The sequence below is a fragment of the Mesoplodon mirus genome (genome assembly GCF_964341445.2).
Source record: "Mesoplodon mirus genome assembly, chromosome: 2".
NCBI lineage: Eukaryota > Metazoa > Chordata > Mammalia > Artiodactyla > Ziphiidae > Mesoplodon > Mesoplodon mirus.
This window is the reverse complement of record NC_138977.1, coordinates 80,357,675-80,377,318: the sequence shown is the minus strand read 5'-3', so window position 1 is coordinate 80,377,318 and position 19,644 is coordinate 80,357,675. Positions and strand designations below refer to the sequence as shown.

The window sequence follows — 19,644 nt, the reverse complement described above, 5'->3', positions numbered from 1 at the left end:
CAAACACATCAAGGATGTCTTTCTACATATACACATATGGAGATACACAGCTGTACATGAGGCCAGGCTGTCCTTTCTCATTTAACGACTGACCTCAGGCACCTTTTACTGCCGTCAATATAAATCTACTGCGTTATTTTCAAGGAATATAACATGGGTGTGGTCACGCGGTTGGGGTTTTTTGGGTTCTGCTTTGTTTTTTGGCCATTAAACACTGCCACAATCCGCCCTCTTCCCACTGCAGTACATTTTTGACCAATTCATTTCTAGAATGGGTTTCTATACGTGGCAGTGCTGGGTCAAAGGTGAGCAGAGTTTGCTTCTGGCCCATATTACCAACTGCTCAGGTAGCCTCTTTGCAATCCCACTGCTAGAAAAGTACGCTCCAGATTATAAAGTTCTACACCTTGATACCTTTAGAGAAATCGTTTAAAACCAAAGTAAACTTTGAATTATTTAAAATTCCCTAGAATTATTCCTCCTTCTCCCAAGTTGACACCCTAAAATCCTGCCACCTTGATCGAACTTTAACTTGGGATGTTTATAAATCTCTTTATTTCCATCACTTAGGGGTCTCATTAAGAGGAGAGGCGGGCTTCCCTGGTGGCGCAGTGGTTGAGAGTCCGCCTGCCGATGCAGGGGACACGGGTTCGTGCCCCGATCCCGGAAGATCCCACATGCCGCGGAGCGGCTGGGCCCGCGAGCCATGGCCGCGGAGCCTGTGTGTCCGGAGCCTGTGCTCCGCAACGGGAGAGGCCACAGCAGTGAGAGGCCCGCGTACAGCAAAAAAAAAAAAAAAAAAAAAAAAAAAGAGGAGAGGCCTTCTTACCCACACAGCATCTTTTTTTTTTTTTTGCAGTACGCAGGCCTCTCACTGCTGTGGCCTCTCCCGTTGCGGAGCACAGGCTCTGGACGCGCAGGCCCAGCGGCCATGGCTCACGGGCCCAGCCTCTCCGTGGCATGTGGGATCTTCCCGGACCAGGGCATGAACACGTGTCCCCTGCATCAGCAGGCGGACTCCCAACCACTGCGCCACAAGGGAAGCCCCACACAGCATCTTTTATTTCAAGGGCTGCAAAGTAACTGGAGAGCTGGAATCCAAACCGGAGCCTACCTGCCTGAAGTCCGGGCTGGACACTATGTTACCTCCCGAGAGCACCCAGACAGAAGGCACACAATTCACTGTCAGTTTACTATTTCACTCAGTGTATCATCACATCATTACCCAGTTTGTAGGCAACTAAGCCCTTAGGTATTCTTTTGTCTCCTTCCTGTTTCCTTAATTAACTTAATTAAGAGGAATCATGAAAGGTAATGAAACTCACATCAGTTAACTAAGACATCTGGAAACAGATTAGGTAAAGACATGATAAATAGGAGAGAGATGGCCACTGAAATTGGACTTAAATTTTTTTTTTTATTCCATACTTCTCCTCAGTCATCAGTGAGGGGTGAGGCCGGCTAGATTGATTCCCAGTTAAGCTTACCTTGCCCAACAGCCGAGTGCATTTTTTCCATGTCAAACTTAATTTTTGATCTTCCTGGAGTGGTAAGCATCTTTTCCCACACTGTAGTTACTTCTTTAAGACAAGGAGTGATTTCTTCATAATCAAGCTTTAGGCGCTTGTTCAGCAAATCATTCTCAGAGGCTAGAACAGACAATTTAAGAGCACGTTAGTGAATGCTACGGCTCCGTGTCTCCTACTTCACAGCACGGCTGCCTGCTCATCACCACCACTGAGACATCAAGCAGCTACAAGCCAGCTTAACAGGTCCAAGGTAAAGACATGGTTCCTGCCCCACCACAGCTTCCTTACCTTGGAAGAAGCTAAACACCTAGGAGGCATCCTTGATTCCTCTTAGTCCTTCAACCCCCAATGGATTCTGCTGGCTCTACTGCTAAAATACACCCCACACCTATCCAATTCTACTCATCTCCACAGCTACCCTATTAACCAGAGACATTTCAAGGGCAGGAACTATGTGTTAGAATTCCCAGCACCTGGCATGATGAGCTCTCAACAAAACTTCATCTATACTAGGAGAGGCTCTCTGAAGATAGTTCCTTCTTATTTAGAGCCAAACCTCCCTTAAGTAGCTTCTACCCTTCATCACATTTCTGCTGCCTGGGGCTGAACAGAATAAAGCTACCCTTTCCATGTGGCATCTCCTCAAATATATGAAGATAGCTATTATTTCCTATCAAACTTATTCAGCTTACAGCTGCATTAAGAATTATACCTAAATTACCAAACTTGGGGCGGGGGCGGCGGGGGCAGGAGATCTAAGAAGGATTAAAAGTGACAACCTCACTCCCACCTAAAATCACTAAATCCTATTCAGACAAGGTGGTGACGTTGTCAGCACCCATATCCATTCCACAGCCTATCTCCGATCTAGACTGAGTTTACTGGGAAAGCAGGTAGGATACATAGCTAAGCATAAGCTAACATACAGGCTTCTGCAGAGCTGATAAACTTGTCTTCTTTATGATAATAATAATAAATACTATGTTTTAAGTACTTTATATTTAATAACATTTAATCTTTTTTTTTCTCTTTTCCTTTCTCTTTTTTTTTTTATTGGTGTATAGTCGTTTTACAATGTTGTGTTAGTTTCTGCCGTACAACGAAGTGAGTCAGCTATATGTATACACATATCCCCTCCCTCTTAGACCTCCCTCCCACCTCACCCCCCATCCCGCCCACCTAGGTCATCACAGAGCACAGAACTGAGCTCCCTGTGTTATACAGCAGGTTCCCACTAGCTATTTTATGCATGGTAGTGTATATATGTCAATCCTAATCTCCCAATTCGTCCCAACTCCCTTCCCCTGCCCCATGTCCACGCATCCGTTTTCTACGTATGCATCTCTAGTCCTGCCCTGCAAATAGGTTCATCTGTAGCATTTTTCTAATCTTCAGGACACTGTGAGGCCAGGTTTCTTTGGATGAGAAGACTGAGCTCCTCCCCCAAGGCCCAAGTAGGAGGCAGAGTGGGCCTGGGCCCCTTGCCTTTCTCCACCACACTGCAGAACTTGCTATGATTAATTATACACATTTTCTGAGACTAGGCAGGTATCAATTAGGGGCCTTAAATGTTTGATAGAATCCAGTGGAGCTATCTGGACCTAGTCTTTTCTTTGTGTGAAAGAGTCTCAATACAGATTTTATCTCTTTAACAGATATAGGGCCATTCAGACTTCTTTTTCTTATTATTTCAGTTTTGATAAATTGCACCTTCCAATAAGTTTGTCCATTTCATCTAAGTTGTTAAGTTTATTGGCGAAGAGTTGTTCTTAGTCCCAGAGACACTAAGTCAGCCCACACCTCGCACAATCTGCTCTCCCCTCATCCCACAAATACACACTCCCCCAACCCCAACTTTTATTCTGGAGGAGACCGAGGCTGAGCAGGTTCATTACTTTGTCCAGGGCCACAGAAGTAGGATGTGCTGGGGGCAGGATTTTTGCACCCTGGATTATTTTTTAAATAGGAATTACAGCTATTTCATTGAGTTGCTCCTGTGAGGATTAAGTGAGATGAAATATACTAACCATCTACAAGATGTCTGCTAATTAGCAAGTACTCCACAAACTACCAGAAATATAAAAGCAAAAAAATCGAAATAATGTTGCTTTACAAACCAAGTGCTGATAACATGAAATATCTTCTTTTTCCCCATTAGAAATTGAGCAAATGATAATAACTCAAAGAATCTGGCTAATGCTAACCTGACAGTAAGATCTTAGTCATCTTATGCATGGTTTCTGTACTTAACTGACCCAGTTACCGCCTTTAAGAGTACAAATGCATCAAAAGATGGCGCTGAAAAGGGCTGCAGAGATCCCTTGTCCAGCCTCTCACTTCATGGACACAAAAACTGAAGTTCAAAGTGAGCAAGGGACTTGCCTCAGGTGAGTTACTAACTGGTGGGTGGCCAGGAGGCTCTAGGCCCACTGCTGCCTCCTTCTCATCTTCTGTGATGTTTCATCTTTATTCTTTTCCTTCTTACTTTGAAGAACACATTTTCAAGGTCCTGCTGAATAATTCCCTGCGTGTATGTGGAGTTCAAATTTTTAAAAATGTCAACCCTCAATTTCTCTCAGCTTCTCATCTACACATAGTAGATGCCATTAGAGCTGAGCTAACCGTTGTGGCACATAAGGTTCAGGGCCAGCCCTGCCAAACAGTGACTGCAAACAGTACAAGGCTCTTGGGGCCAAATGTACATTTCTCTGGCAGTAAATTCTGCTGTGAGCACGTCTGGATACTAAACAGCCCAGAAAGCAACAAGAGGAACCTCCTCTGAAGTCAACAGAATAGAAATATCTGGCCAGAAAATGCAGCTGAAAAGGCTTATTAAGCTATGTATTTTGTTGTTGGCCCAAGCAACAGCCTGCCGTTTCAGTATCCTGACAACACTGTTCCCTAAACCAGTGGCCTCCAAAATGCCTTATCAAGCAAGGCAGATGGTGCAACCCCACAACAAACATCAAGGCTCTAAGGCAAGAACTTGAGATACAAGACCAAACTCTTTTATTAAATAAGTGTCTGCAAACCCATGTTTAAGAGTTTCTGGGGCTAGGAGAAACCAGGACTAAATGAGATCAAAATGTAACTTTGCAAAAGAGTCATCTAATCGCCATTTAACGTGGATGTGAGCTACAACCTGGACTGCAGACTAATAATGTTCAGGTCTGATTATGGCACCGCACAGGGTATGCTGTGGCTGCCTGTCCCAGTTCTGCTCTATTAGCAGCTGCCTTCACGGACAAAATGCTCTTCCAACTGCCATCATCTCCTGAAAACTTAGAAAGGGAAGGAAGGCTAAGAGGCTGGGAGTCTCAGTAATTAAATGACGCCCAAACTTGTAGAGATTTTAGAAAAACTGCACTCAATATCTAATATTTTTTATAACCAACGTGTAGTACTTGTTTAACTAGGAAAATATCTTTTAAAAATATCTTCAATGATAATCAATTAAAACTCAAAATTCACTGTGTTATCATTATGCCGATGTAGTATCTGCAACATTAAATTATATAACTCAGTCCAAAAAGCAGTATAGTGCTGACCAAAACCCATGGTTGTGGTGAGTCACCCTGCCATCCTGCATCAGGCTACTCCATCATCATTTATAATGGGGGAAATGGCCTTGCAGAGGGTGTTGCAGGGGACTGAGGACCCGGGAGAGAGGCCATGCATTTCAGTCCCAACACCACTGAAAATTAGCTGTTTAACTTTTGAGGAAACCACAATTCAGTTTCCAATGGTCTACAATGAAGTGAAACAGATTTAGATGACGTGGTTTGATTCTTTCTTGAATGCAGTGCTCCCAGAATAGTAATAAATATTTGATCCATATATTCAAAAGCCAGGAAAAAAGGCTTAACCACAGGAAGAACCTCCTCCTATGTTCCTCTCATTTCTTTCCCAAAAAGCATGCAATTCAGCCTGAATTCTTGATCAACTGCAAGAGCCACTTCCAGCTTCAATTTAACCTTCCTTTAAAAGTAACTGAAAAGAAAACATGTGATAAAATGACTGCCTCTCTAGTGCACTCCTGGTTGGTTCTTGTCAAATCTTGCTTCTGTATTTAATGATTCTGTGCCCCCCATGCCACCCCAACAAAACTTACTAAATGTTTTTAGGCCATTCATGATCAGGCTCTTATTGTTGATTATTTTTCTCAGCAATACAGGTACTGTACACACTGACACAATGCTTCCTAAATGATATTTAGCAAGTTTATTATGCTTTCGCCACCAAGATAAGCATATGTTGGACTTTACAGAGCTAAGGAGAGGAATAAATTCAAACAGTAAAAATAAGAGACCACACAGGACAGAACTCTGCTGGATGAAACAAGGAAGCAGCAAATGAGGATGCTGGCAAGGGCTAGTGAACAAGAGCAAGGTGTTCCAGGTACCTTAGGAAACTCTTCCCTGCCCATTCTAGTCTGCCTGGTCACCATTTACAAGGCTTTACAAAAGCTTTGCCACTGTGGCAACCTGATCTTGTCTCATCAGTCACAGTCACGATTCCTCCCAACATTCCCAAGAAGCCAGCCAGCACCCTTCCCACTTTAGAACTACACCCTGATTTTCCGTAGCTGCCATCTGCAAGAAGACTGGCCAGGAAAAGCATTAAGGTTTATGACCTACATGATGAATGTAAGTGCCTTTTTACTTTTCAACAAAAATCCCCACCAACATACACATGATTATAAGCGCTGTGCTCCAAAGCTGTCATTTAGTCGATGGAACACTCAGCGATGCCGTCACTACTAAATCTCTTTTAGACATCTGCTTTTAGAACTACCTTCAAGAACATACAAGAAAATGGTAGAAAAATAGACTTGGAAGAAAACTTAGCATTCACTGCTCTAAACTCCCCTCACCATGGCATCCCCTTCCATAGCAGCCTCATGGGATGAGCCGTCTCTCTCAGCTTCAATACTGGGTACTGGAGAGCCCACTACACCCATAAGTAGACAATTCCAACTGCTCAACTACCCTCTTATCAAAAGGTCTTATTACTTTGTACTTGACTCTTGTTTTTGGTCAAAGATGACATACTTATATGGACAATGAACCTTATTCACCAGATTTGGTGTCTTAACTTTCAGCTCTATACAAACAACACAATAAAAGATGAAGCTCTGCAACCAAGGAGAAAGTTAATTCCAAAATTGCTCTGGACAGGGCCACCATGTACTACTTGTATAGCCTCCCTTTTAAAGAGTATGTTCAGATTTCCCAACCAAAATCCTCCTTATTTTATATCCAGGCAGCTCTCTGCACTCCAAGACCCGTGCTCTTTGCAGTATACCACCCAGGGTACATACAACTCAGCTCCTTAGCTACTTTGCAAATATTTATTGGTTCAAATGACTATGGAAACAGGAAATGAACAGAATCTAAACTTTCAAAGTTCATGGCTTATTTTGACACTAACATAACCCTGGGTTTCTCTGAGCATTAGTTTCCTCTTCAGGCTACACCTGCCTTCTAGAGTTGTCACCAGGATTAAATGAGTCTGTCCTTATAAAACTTTGTTATCAGTACAGGTAGAGCTCAGCTAACTTGAAGTCTAGTTCTCTATTTTTCAGGCTGCCTGCCACTCACTAAAAACACACATAGAGTGAGGTTATGAACTTTAATGATTTAGGTAGGATCAGTTCATACCTAGTACCAGGCAAAGACTACGGTTGAGGACAAAGCAGGGGGAGAGAGAGAAAGAGGAAAACAAAAAACACTTTTCAGAGAGTTAAAGCTTACACTTGAAGGATGTCTCTCAGAAGACTTAATTTAATATAATTGGCGAGATTATCATTAAATCTCCAGATAGTGAAAAGTACTAACTTTGCTTTGGAAAAGTAACAGGTATTTAATATGCATGTGTGTATGTATGTATGTTAGAGTACCTTGCCTTTTTCTTTTTTCTTTTTTTTAAAGAATAACACACTTATGTCTGATATGCTTCACTTTAGAGTCAGGACCAATTAAATCAACATCAGGCCTGTTAAATATAAAAAATGGCAAACCAACCTTGCAGCTTCTGATTTTCCTTCTCCATCCTGAGGAGCAGTATCTGTTGTAGAATGGCCTTTTGCCACAGCTCTCGAAGTTCACGAGATGTCCTTTTCTTTTCCTCTGGGACAGGGCCAAAGGGTCCATCTTCACAAACTGGTTCTAGAGGAGATCGTGGGGGAAGCTCTCCCAGCTCTGAATAATCTGAGGAGGAAAAAGGACATTTCAGAATGGTCATTTTTCTTTTTTTTCCTTTTTCTTCCTCTTTATTTTGTTTTCTTTTTTTTAAGTGAAGTACAGTTGCTGTACAATATTATATGTTACAGGTGTATAATACAGTGATTCACAATTTTTACAATTATTTTTTTAATTAATTAATTTTTTACTGGAGTATAGTTGCTTTACAGTGTTGTGTTAGTTTCTGCTCTACAGCAAAGTGAATCAGTTATACATATATATATCCCCTCTTTTTTAGATTTCCTTCCCATTTAGGTCACCACAGAGCACGGAGTAGAGTTGCCTGTGCTATGCAGTAGGTTCTCATTAGTTATCTATTTTATACATATTCGTGTATATATGTCAACCCCAATCTCCCAATTCATCCCGCTCTTCCTCCCCACCTTGGTAACCATAAGTTTGTTTTCTAATCTGTGTAATTCACAATGTTTAAAGCTTATACTCCATTTATAGTTAATATAAAATATCGGCTATATTCCCTGTGTTGCATAATATATCCTTGTAGCTTATTTTATACATAATCGTTTGTAGCCCTTATTCCTCTTCCCCCTCATTCCCCCTCCCCGCTGATAACCACTAGTTTGTTCTCTATCTGTGCGTCTGCTTCATTTTTGTTATATTCACTTGTTTGTTGTATTTTCTGGATTCTACATAAGTGAGATCATACATTATTTGTCTTTCTCTGTCTGACTTATTTCACTTAGGATAATCCCCTCCAAGTCCATCCGTATTGCTGCAAATGGCAAAAATTCATTCTTTTTTACGACTGAATAGTATTCCATTGTACACATATATACCACATCCAGAATGGTCATTTTTCAATAAAAATTAATATTTAAACATAGTGCCTGATCAGAAAATTCTGCTCATTCAGATATTACACAATGGTATCACCAAATTTAAAAATCAAGTTTTAATATGCACTGAAAAAACTACACCTGAGCCACAAACATCAAACAAATTATACACCAAATAGTAATAAGCAAAAGTCGCATCAGCTGAAGAAATGTTCAAAGATATCTACTTTGTAAGGTATAATACTTTATCTTCTTCTGAGTTAATGAGTGTATTATTGATAACAACAGCAAGCATTCATACAGTGCTCTATACCAGACTGTTCTGAGGGTTTTATATATAATAATTTGTTTAACACTCAACCACCCTAACATGTAGGTACTGTAACTATTCAGTTTTAAAGAGAAGCAAACTAAAGCACAGGAGTTCACGTGCCTTGCCCAATGCCACACAGCTGGAAAATCATAGAGCCAGGGTTGGAACCCAAGCAGTCTGGCTTTTATGTACATTCTTAACCACTGTGTTGTATATAAGGCTAGGTGTTTTTAAAAAAGATTAAAACTTACTTAACAGCCAAGAGTAACTGTGACCATTAATAAATCCTCTACCAAGTGCTGGGCACCATGCCAGGTGTTTTATATGGACAGACTCATTTCATCCTGATGCCAACTCCAGAAGGCAAGTATTAGCCTGAGGAGAAAACTATGGTTCAGAGAAGCCAAGTAATTTGCCCAGGGTGAGACAATGAATAAGTTCATGCTTTCTGTAGATACCCCTACAATTTAGATATGCCTACAATTCAAATGTTTCCTATGCCATCAATTTTCAAATTTCTATTTCTTAGTTGAAATCTCTTTACAGTTCAGGAATTTGTGGCTTTCCCAACTGCAGACACTCTGCTGCTGGTACAGTGTTGTTGTATCTCACTAATACCTTACGGACACGCACAGAGACCATCCCACCGGTTCACTATGAAACTAGCGAAGTCCCCACACACAAGTGGACCTCATCTGACACAATGCATTCTTAACACATGCCGTGAAAAGCCCCGTACAGGCAACCTGAGTCTCACAACCCCCACCCCCGTAAGACAATACACTATCTCTTCCATTCAACATCTCCAACACAATTCCATGTTATGACTAATTTATAGAACAGTCATCACCATTGCTCTTTATCTAAAGCTGGGTTTGTTTTCCTGCTATGAAATCAAGTACAAGCTACAAAATGTTTAATTTCCTAATGTAACTTGTCCATCTTAACTCCTCTTGAAAGTACAGGATCTTTAAACAAATGATAAGCCATTAAGAATGCCTTATAATCTTTGTAAGCATTTAAATGCTTATCATCACATTTTTATTTGTTTATTTCATTATGACCCTGTTAAACAAATGAATTAAAATTCTGCTTCTTTTGGAGGTAAGAAATAGACCGTTTATGCACGTTACAGGAGGATGCTCACGTGTAATGGTCAATATAAAAGCAAGAATTAAAATTGTCTATATTGTATGATCTCAATTTTATAAGTATTACGAGAGGCAGTACAGTTCCGTGATTAATAGGTCAGGCTCTGGAGCCTGGCTGCCTGGTTTTTAATCGAGACTCTGCATTTATGGATTTTGTGATCTTTAGCAAGTTGCTTAACCTCTTTGTGCCTCAATTTCCCAATCTGTTAAGTGGGAATAACAGCACCTCCCTCATAGTGGTGTTATAGGGATTGAGTTAATACATACCATACAAACCACCTAAAACAGGGTCCAACACACAGTAATACAGTGAACATTAGCTCTTATTGTTTGCTACCACATATTCACTAAGGGCACAGAAAAAAATACTGGAAGGAAACGCATCAAAATTTAGTCACTCAACATTGTAAGCTCTGAGAAGGCTAGAACCTTGCCACCTTGTTGACGGGGGTCTGTCCAACACCAAGCAGTCCCTGGCACCCAGCAGATGCTTGATAAATAATTGTTGAATAAAAGAAGAGATAGGTAGGTACTGGGTTTGGTGTGCTTGCTGTTCTTTGTATTTCCTGTATTTTCTAAATGTGTGATAATAAACATTTTTATAATCAAAAAATTAAAGAAAATGCAAACCTGTTCTGATTTAAATCAAAGATTAAAAAATGTTCTCTTGCAAAACACTTAGAAGACAAGTCACCCCTCACAACCTGTATACTCAGGATTACTCACTATTGAACACAATATAGTCTAAATTAATCCCTTTTTCAAAAGGAACTTTAGTCAGTATTCTTATTTAATCTCACTCTGCAGCTTGAAGTCTTCTATTTGAGCCCTTTCCCTTTATTTTGTTTTTGTTTTGTTTTCTTCTTTTACCATCTTGGCTGTTGAAACTCTGCTGGACCCTGCAGTTATGATTCAAGTTCTGTTTTATCTCATACTGGAAGTATTTACACTCCCTCTGGTTCGTAAAATATTCTTGTTCCCAAAAAGTGATTATTGTGAGCTGTCAGGGCCGATGTGGCAGGCGCAGGAGTGGTGGTTAGAGCAGCATTTCAATGGACCTTCACGTGTATAACAGGAAGAACCCAGGGACCGTCCCGTCAACAGAGCATCGGGTGGACTTAATCTGGAGACTCCTTCCCATTCTTAAACCCTGCCAGTAAGATGAGGGCTCATCTCTCCTAGCCTCCTTCCTCAAACTGCATCTTTCCTGTCTGCCTCAGCCTTTCTCCTCCCGCGTGTCTTGAAAATTCCTACTACGTTAACTTTCAAACTGCAGAGCAATAAACAGAGCAGCTGTGCCTCAGGCTGGGCTGATGGAACACGTCTAGGAGTTTTGGCTGTTTGGTCCCTGGATCTACTTACTCTCTGCCAACTAAGCTGATGACAAGAACCACAGTCTATAGAAGCTTATGAAGCTCCAGGTTTTGCTATTTTCCTAGTCAGAGAAATTAGATCTGCAAAGAGTCCAAGCATTGTTTGGTGATGACGACTGAGAGGTTTAAGACATAAACTGCCTCCCTAGGGTTCTCTACTTTTGCCTTCTTTTTCTTATTATTAATCACGGCTCAGTTCATTGAGCTCTTACCATGTGATGGGTCCTCGGCACAGATCTTATTTAATCTACTCTGCAGCTTGAAGTCTTCTACTTGAGCCCTTTCCCTTTATTTTTTGTTTTGTTTTCTTCTTTTCCCATCTTGGCTGTTGAAAGATGGTAAACCATCACAACCACATGACAGGTGTCACAACCACCACATGAGATAGGTGATGTTATCCCCTTTCTACAGCCGAAATAACTAAGGTGCAGTGAGGTTTTGTAACACGGTCAAGGCCACACCTCTGCTAAGAGTCAGAGCCACAATTTGAACCAAGGTATACTTTCCTCCAAAGTAAAAAATGCTTACCCAGTGCCTCTAACTTTCAGATGCACAAACATCGCGTGGGTATCATGCTGAAATGCAGATTTTGACTCAGTCTGAGGGGAGCCTAAGAGTCTGCATTTCCATTAAGTTCCCAGGTGATGCCACTATTGCTGGTCTCAAAACATACTCAGAACAGCGGGCTCCACATCTCATTTTTTACTCTTCACTCCCTCACATAACGTTATGTACTTATTATCATGACAGCTCTTCACTTTCTTTCGCTGTGACTGCTAGAACACAGTCCAAATGCTGCTGTCAGCTGCCTGAATTCAGGCCTTCACACGTGGTCAGAGCTCATTCCAATCTTGGTCAGGGTACCAAGGCCCATTGCAGAATACAAAGATGGATTAGGAGCACTGGTGTTAATTTCACCTCTGAATTAACTAAATAAAGGCTAATCCACTGTAAAGGTCAGCAAATAAACCTAACAATTTACAGCAGGGTTTCTCTATCCCAGCACTACTGACGCTTTGGGCTGGCTAATTCTTTGTCATGGGGGACTGTTCTGTGCACTGTAGCATGTTTATCAGCATCCCTGGGCACTACCTACTAGACGACAATAATATCCGCCCATGCCAGCAGTGACAATCAAAAATGCCCAGACATTGCTAAATGTCCCCTGGGGAGAAGGGGGAACAAAATCATCCCCAGTGAGAACCTGAATCAGAATAAAATACCAATCACTTACTCTCTCCTAAACCCTGGGAAGGGGTAAAATATATCCCCTTTGCCCAAGTTTATTTTATGTGGTAACAATTACGGATGTTATAGTCTATAATTAACAATTTTAAAAAATCTACTATCTTTTGTTCATATTAAGAGTAGCCTAGTTACAAAGTAGTTAGTAATTTACAAGAGGGGGCTAGTTAAATATCTGTTTATTCTAAATGTGGCCCGGCTAATCTTATCAATGCCAAAAGACCCAGATATGGGACAAGGCTACAGCTCTGTGATCAGTCCTCTTTCACATGTGCGTGTGCATACGTGTTTGGGGTGCAGCCTTATGAGATGTGTACTCATGTACACAGGGGGTTGAATGGAGGGGCAGGGTGAGGATAACAACGTGAAAATGTTGGACAGCTGTTGACTGAGAACCTTGTTCTAATAATAAATATGTTCACTGTTTTAACTTGGATAATTCCTAAGCCATTTACACTAGTATTTGTTGAGTCCCTCATATGTACCCAGGATGTGATGTGCTCAGTGGTCTAAGAAAGGCTTTGCTGTTTCTAATATTCTCCAGAACAACAGCGGGGCTCTGGCTTCTGTCCTCGACTTCTATTCTTGCTGAGAGGCAGCCAGCCAGAGGCTCAGGTGGAAGAGCGCGCCTTAGTGCAGCAGAGGCTGAGCAGGGGGCTGCCCCACCCCTCTTTGTAAACCTCGGTAAATGCGTACACCTTTTGGGTTCCAGTCCCTCGGGGCAAGATGTGAGAGATGACATTCACCGCCAACTGCCCCAACTGTGGGGACCACAGGCACCGAAAGCCAGCTTTATAAAGTCTGCAGAGCCACAAAACCACAGGGTTGCAGGAACAGGTCAGCCTGGGATTGGCTTTTACTATTCTGACATCTCCTGTAATGACAGGATGTAGAAGGCTTAAATTATGTAGACTCTCAGAAACAATGGCCTTCAGTGGGTTCTAAGAATTTTAAAACCAGCCATAATTCAGGGGCCCTAAGAGACACCTGCCTGCATCTAAATCACTGCTGTGACATTCTCAATAGAGTCATAAATATGACCTCTGCTGGTGTGTCAGTATCGCAGATGCCGAACTGTTCTCCAACTGCTGTGTCCTCCCTGCACACGCGTGTGTGGGGAAGAGCGTGACATCACACTGTTGGTGTGACGGGGCAGGAGGAAAAGGAACATGCACACGGCCTCACATCTGTCCAGCCTCTGGCTCTGCAAAGTCTGGAATACAGGGCTCCTTTCCTGTGCTTTCACAAGACACTGATACCAAGGTTGAACTGCAGTTCTCCTCCCTTTAAAGATATGACATTAAATCACGCGTCAGGTGCCCTGTAAGAAAGAGGAGCCCCAGGAAGAAAATGAAGAGACAGATCCTTATTCTCCAATATGCCGCTTTTTTCTGTTATCCCACAACAGAGCAGTTTAAAACTCTCGCTATCCCTCCTGAAAAATCCTGGTCTCCCATGCCAGAAGAAAAAGAAAACGTTTAAAATTTCAGTTATTCTCAAACTTCTGTTTGAACGACATGAATAGGCCTTGGAAACAAGAATTAAAACTGAACATTAAATCTCTGGAGAAAAGTTAACAACAGCAAGGATTAACATCTGCAGCATCTGTTGTTACCAACAGCTGAAGAAAATTTCTTAAAAAAACAAAGTAAAATGAATGTGTAGATTTAAGAGAGAAACAGGCAGTCCTCGAATGAATGCTGTCAAACTGTTTACAAAGTGCAAACTTTACCTCTACTACAATGGAGCATAGATGCCAGGAGAGCAGAGATTTCTGCGGTCCCTGCCATATCCCGTGCCTGGGAAACAGCAGCGGCACATGGAAAAGTCATAAACAAACAGATTCATTTACCCGAGATCTCTCTACACTCAACTCTGACTGCTTTGGATGTTTTATGGAAAATAACCCAAAAACAAGAACCTCGCTATTTTTCTACAGTTGCATTATATGATGGTCTAGCTACAGGAAAACATGATTTTTAAATAATAACATTCTTTTTTTTTTTTTTTTTTTTTTTTTTTTGCGGTACGCGGGCCTCTCACTGCTGTGGCCTCTCCCGTTGCGGAGCACAGGCTCCGGACGTGCAGGCTCAGCAGCCATGGCTCACGGGCCCAGCCACTCCGCGGCATGTGGGATCCTCCCGGACCGGGGCACGAACCCGTGTCCCCTGCATCGGCAGGTGGACTCTCAACCACTGCGCCACCAGGGAAGCCCAACATTCTTTTTTTATTTTTTAATTTTAATTTTAATTTTTATTTTTGCGGTACACGGGCCTCTCACTGTTGTGGCCTCTCCCGTTGCGGAGCATAGGCTCCGGACGCACAGGCTCAGTGACCATGGCTCACGGGCCCAGCCGCTCCGCAGCATGTGGGATCTTCCTGGACCGGGGCACAAACCTGGGTCCCCTGCATCGGCAGGTGGACTCTCAACCACTACGCCACCAGGGAAGCCCACATTCTTTCTTTAAAAGAAATATTTTTAAGTTTTTTTCACCTGCTGCTAGAAATCCAGATATGAATATGCCACAGTCCCTCAAATAACAAACAGGGTGATTGGGAGAAGTACACAAGTGCTGAGAAATACAAAGAAAGTATTCTAGAAGTTCAGCAAAGAAAATGAATTTCTCCTGTGTATCAGGTCAAGGGCATAGGCCCTGGAGCCAGATACCTGCGATCAAATCCCTGCTCCACCACTCATCTAGCTACTTAACCTCAAACAGGTGGCTTGAACACCTTATACCTGTATCCTCATCTGCAAAATCTGCATTCTAGTGCCTCTCAGAGGATTAGTGTGAGCATTAATTAGGCAAACATGTGGAAAAAAAGATAAGCCTGGCACATAGCAAGCATTCAATAAAATGTCAGCTATCATTCTTCTTATCAGCATCAGGTTTTAGGAACTGGTAGTAGTTCTTTAAGGACAAGTAAAAATTCAGACAGGTGGAAATGACGGGCGCCATGTCTGGTAAAGGGAGCAGCATCACAAGGCATGCAGGTGAATGTCAGTTATCATGCACGGACCCATTTTGCTAATGACCAGATGGTGCCCGTGCAAACAGAAGAGAAGAATATGGTCAGGCCCAGATTACAGACAGCAATGACTGCCTGGTTACTTTAGGTATTAATTAGTGGGAATTATGGAAGATTTGGGGTTTTTACAGTTTTCAAAAGAAAATGTATTTCATTTACGCATTCTTTAGCGTTGGAAAGATATCCCGGCCAGCAGGGAATGGAGAGCTCGGTGGATCCGACAAGTGAAGGGCTATTATGAAACAATGTGAAAAAAAAAGTGCTAGGGTTGGGGGATAAGCTCTGAAGACAGAAGAGCGAGACTAACTCTGCGTGAGACGGGGTGCAGCGGGGTGGTGGTGGTGAGGGGATGTAATGGGGAAGCAGGCACACAAGTTTTTTTTAAGAAAACAGACAAGAAATGCAGAAACTAAAAACAGCAGCAAGAGCCCTGCAGATCTTTATCCCTATGCCGTCCCAAATTAGCCATCTGGGGTGAGTTTCCAAGGCTCTATTAAGATGCGTTTTGGACTCAGCCTGGCGAGGAGCTGTGACAACAGCTCACAGCTCTAGGGGAAGCAGGAAGGCGCAGGGCGGGGACGGGGGGTGGGGGGAAACCCAGGGGGAAGAGCCAGACAGAGGCACGGAGAAGATGACTGAAGGGAAGGCGCACAGCGGGCACTCCTGGGGAGCCGGGGGGGCCAGCCAACAGCGCCCCCAGCTTCCTCCCTCCCTCCGGGGCTGAGCTGGGAGCACAGGCAAGAAGCACCCCCGTGGGGGGAGGTAGTGCCTGGGAAAGTCAAGGCCTACATAAGCTTGAAAAGAACCAAGAAAAGGCTGTAGACACATGAAGTTTTATTTAGTGCACTGGATAAAATTATCGTTTGAGAGGGACTTCCCTGGTGGTCCAGTGGGTAAGACTCCACGCTCCCCAAGTAGGGGGCCCGGGTTTGATCCCTGGTGGGGGAACCAGATCCCGCATGCATGCTGCAACTAAGAGTCCGTATGCCACAACTAAAGATCCCGTGTGCCACAATGAAGACCCCTGGCAGCCAAAATAAATTAAAAAAAAAAATTATCCTTTGAAATGAATGGCATTTGTTTTTGTATCTGCAAAGGGAATAATGCTGTACTTTTTGGGAGGGCCGAAGGTCAGGGCTCTCGTTTCTTGATTAAAGACAATAAAACTATAAAGAGGAACATTCAGCCTCAGTCGGCATATGAAATGCTGGTCTTCGTCATAGCTTGATCTATTCTATTACCACTTATATAACGTTGAATTTCAAATTGTGGTTCCTGCAGCTTTACGAGACACGTTGAGGTGGAAAAGAGCCACCACCACCGAAGGCCCTTGGGTCAGGGCCACCAGGACAGGTGAGGGGGTGAGTCCAGGACCCAGGCCTGCCCCCAGGGGACCCCCTGCTCACTCTCCTTCCTTCCCCTGGCCTGTGAGGGAAATCGTCAGCACCCACACGAGCACGGAAACGTAGGGCTGAAAGGGGCACTGGAAGATGACTCAGCTCAACCCCCCTTCCCTTCCCAATGGGGAAAGTGAGGCTCAAATAGTTCACCCCGAGCACTTACTCTGTGCCAGGCAGCGTGCTTTACAAGTAGCCACACATCTCACCCTCACCACCGCCCAGTAAGTGAGGACTGTTGTGACAGCCTCGGTGACCAAGGCCTGAGACATGGAGCTGGTTTGCTGGTGGAGCCGGACTGGCTCATCTCAGTGCCTCGGGGCGATGGGAATGAACACAGAAGAGGGGAAGAAGGCCCTTATTCCACCTGTGCTGCCACTGAGCAACCTGGAGAGCAGCACGGCCCTGACCGCTCCGTGCCTCGGCCTCCTCATCCAGAGACCACAGTCGATGACAGCATCCACGTCCCGCGGCTCCGATGCAGGGATTAAATGAGAACCCTTGAGAGCACTGACAGCAGTGCTCCACCGGGGGTACTCGGCCAGGGGTATGTGCTGAACTGCTCTTATCCTCATTATTCTCCTTTAATCTAAACCTGGCAAAATCTTTGTGCTGTTTAGACTTCTCCACAGTCAGACTGGGGCTGGGGATAAAAAAGAAAACTGGTTTACTGAAGGATACTGGGGAAGACAGACACGTACTCTCTACGAAGAAAATAACAGTGTTGTCCTGGTCACCACCTTAGAGTGTCCAGGACCTGTGGTCACAAGAGGCAGGAAGCACTGGAGAGGCCCAGCCGCTGTAAGAGTGGCTGGGCTGCCCTTCTGGCCTTTCTTTGTGTGGCTGACTTCCTCCTCCAGAGCTCAGCTCCAAGGTCACGTCTGGGAAGTCTCCTCCTGTCACTCCCTGCCAGGTCCTTTATGCTCCCTCAGCACCGAGGCAAACCTCAGTCGAGCCTCTAAGAGTCTGAGAACGGCATCCCTGGGGCTGACAATCACTGCCCTGAGCACAGACGATAACGCCAGAGCAGCTCAGAGAAGCAGGAGGTCAGGGCAGCCCTGCAGCATCTTGGGAAAGGTGAAGCAGAAGGGAGAGAAGTCGAGGGGGACAGTCTAGGCGAAGGGGACAAGGAAAAACAGGCACCGAAGGAGGAGGAAACAAGTGATGCCCCCATGTGGCACACAATTCCAGGCCCATGTGACTGGGGCTCAGCTCTTTTCGACAGTTTTATTCTCAAGTTCATGAAAAACGATTTTAAAACTTTATATAAACTTTACATACATCTGTCTATATGGAGATATGTGGATATCTGACATTTAGGTAGATACACAACATTTTATATATAAAGCTTTATAGGACACATTACACACTAAGGTGTAGATCACCTCTCGGACCAAACAATCGTTTAGTTCATCCCGAGAACAATGATGAAATGAAACCAACTTCTGTCCCCCAAGGGGACAGCTGAGGAGGCCACCATGACAGGGGTGACAGTGCGACAAGTGGCAGGACAGGAGCCCACAGGGGTGGCCAAAGTAAGCGCAGAGGGCCATGATGGAAGACCCACCTGTAGGAGAGGTGACCCTAGTCTGCCCCTTCCGTGGGGAGTGCGCAAGGGGCAGTGGTGGAGGGACTGGTCACGTCCTAAGTCCTGCAGCGTGCCCAGGAAGGCCACCCCCTGTGAAGGGAGGGAATTACAGCAGCCCACCGTGGTGAGTTCCTGGGGAGTTTCGAGCAGTTCCACACGACCCTGGAAAAGTGCAGGTGGGGTGAGGTCGGGGGAGAGCACGCAGAGAGTGAGAAACAAGTCTGGTCAGACAGTGAAGGCCTCCTGTGCTAGTGAAGCAAGACTGCCATCCTACAGAAGCTCTAGAGAAGAGGTGAAAAAATGACCAGTCAGTAAGTTCCGTTTCCGAGAGCGTTAACCACGTGGCGATCTGCCCCAGCTGCTACCTCAGCCCTTCGATCTCATCCACATGGATTCTTTTTAAAGGGGTCAGACCACCCAACATGCGTCACTTACACGATTGACTCTCCATGACGATAGCTGCTGGCCAAGCCCACCCTGCTTGGACCTCACTGTGGGTGTTGAGGGTGAGATGTCTTCCTGACCCCACTGCACACACCAGCACATGGGATCACCATCACCAGAACCCAGGCCACGGGTTCAGTCCACGGGAGTAGTTCTCAAAGTGAGGTCTGCCGACCAGTAACATCCGTATCACCTGGTCACTTGTCAGAAGTGCAAATTCTTGGCCTCGCCTAGACCTACTAGATCACACACTGGGGTGGGACCCGGTATCCTGGGTTTTCGACGACTGGAACACTTACTTTAGTATAACCTAATAGGTTATACTATTTAGGTTTACCTTAATTGGTGGTTTCACATTATATAACACTTGGGAACAGGGATCCCTTTTTTTTTTTTTTTTTTTTTTTGGTACGCGGGCCTCTCACTGTTGTGGCCTCTCCCGTTGCGGAGCACAGGCTCCGGACGCACAGGCTCAGCAGCCATGGCTCACGGGCCCAGCCGCTCCGCGACATGTGGGATCTTCCCGGACCGGGGC

At 44.1% G+C, this 19,644-nt stretch overlaps 1 protein-coding gene across 8 annotated transcripts in view; it reads right to left on the bottom strand.

Moving 5' to 3' along the window:
- The window catches only part of TBC1D1 (TBC1 domain family member 1), a 224,150-nt gene that overhangs the window by 30,001 nt on the left and 174,505 nt on the right, over window positions 1-19,644 (bottom strand). For all 8 annotated transcript variants that reach the window (XM_082611481.1, XM_082611485.1, XM_082611484.1 and 5 more), the window contains 2 exons: window positions 7,553-7,738; window positions 1,488-1,649 (listed from right to left, as the gene is read on the bottom strand). In XM_082611481.1, the coding sequence (XP_082467607.1) occupies window positions 1,488-1,649; window positions 7,553-7,738 (348 nt within the window). The remainder of the gene's footprint in view (window positions 1-1,487; window positions 1,650-7,552; window positions 7,739-19,644) is intronic.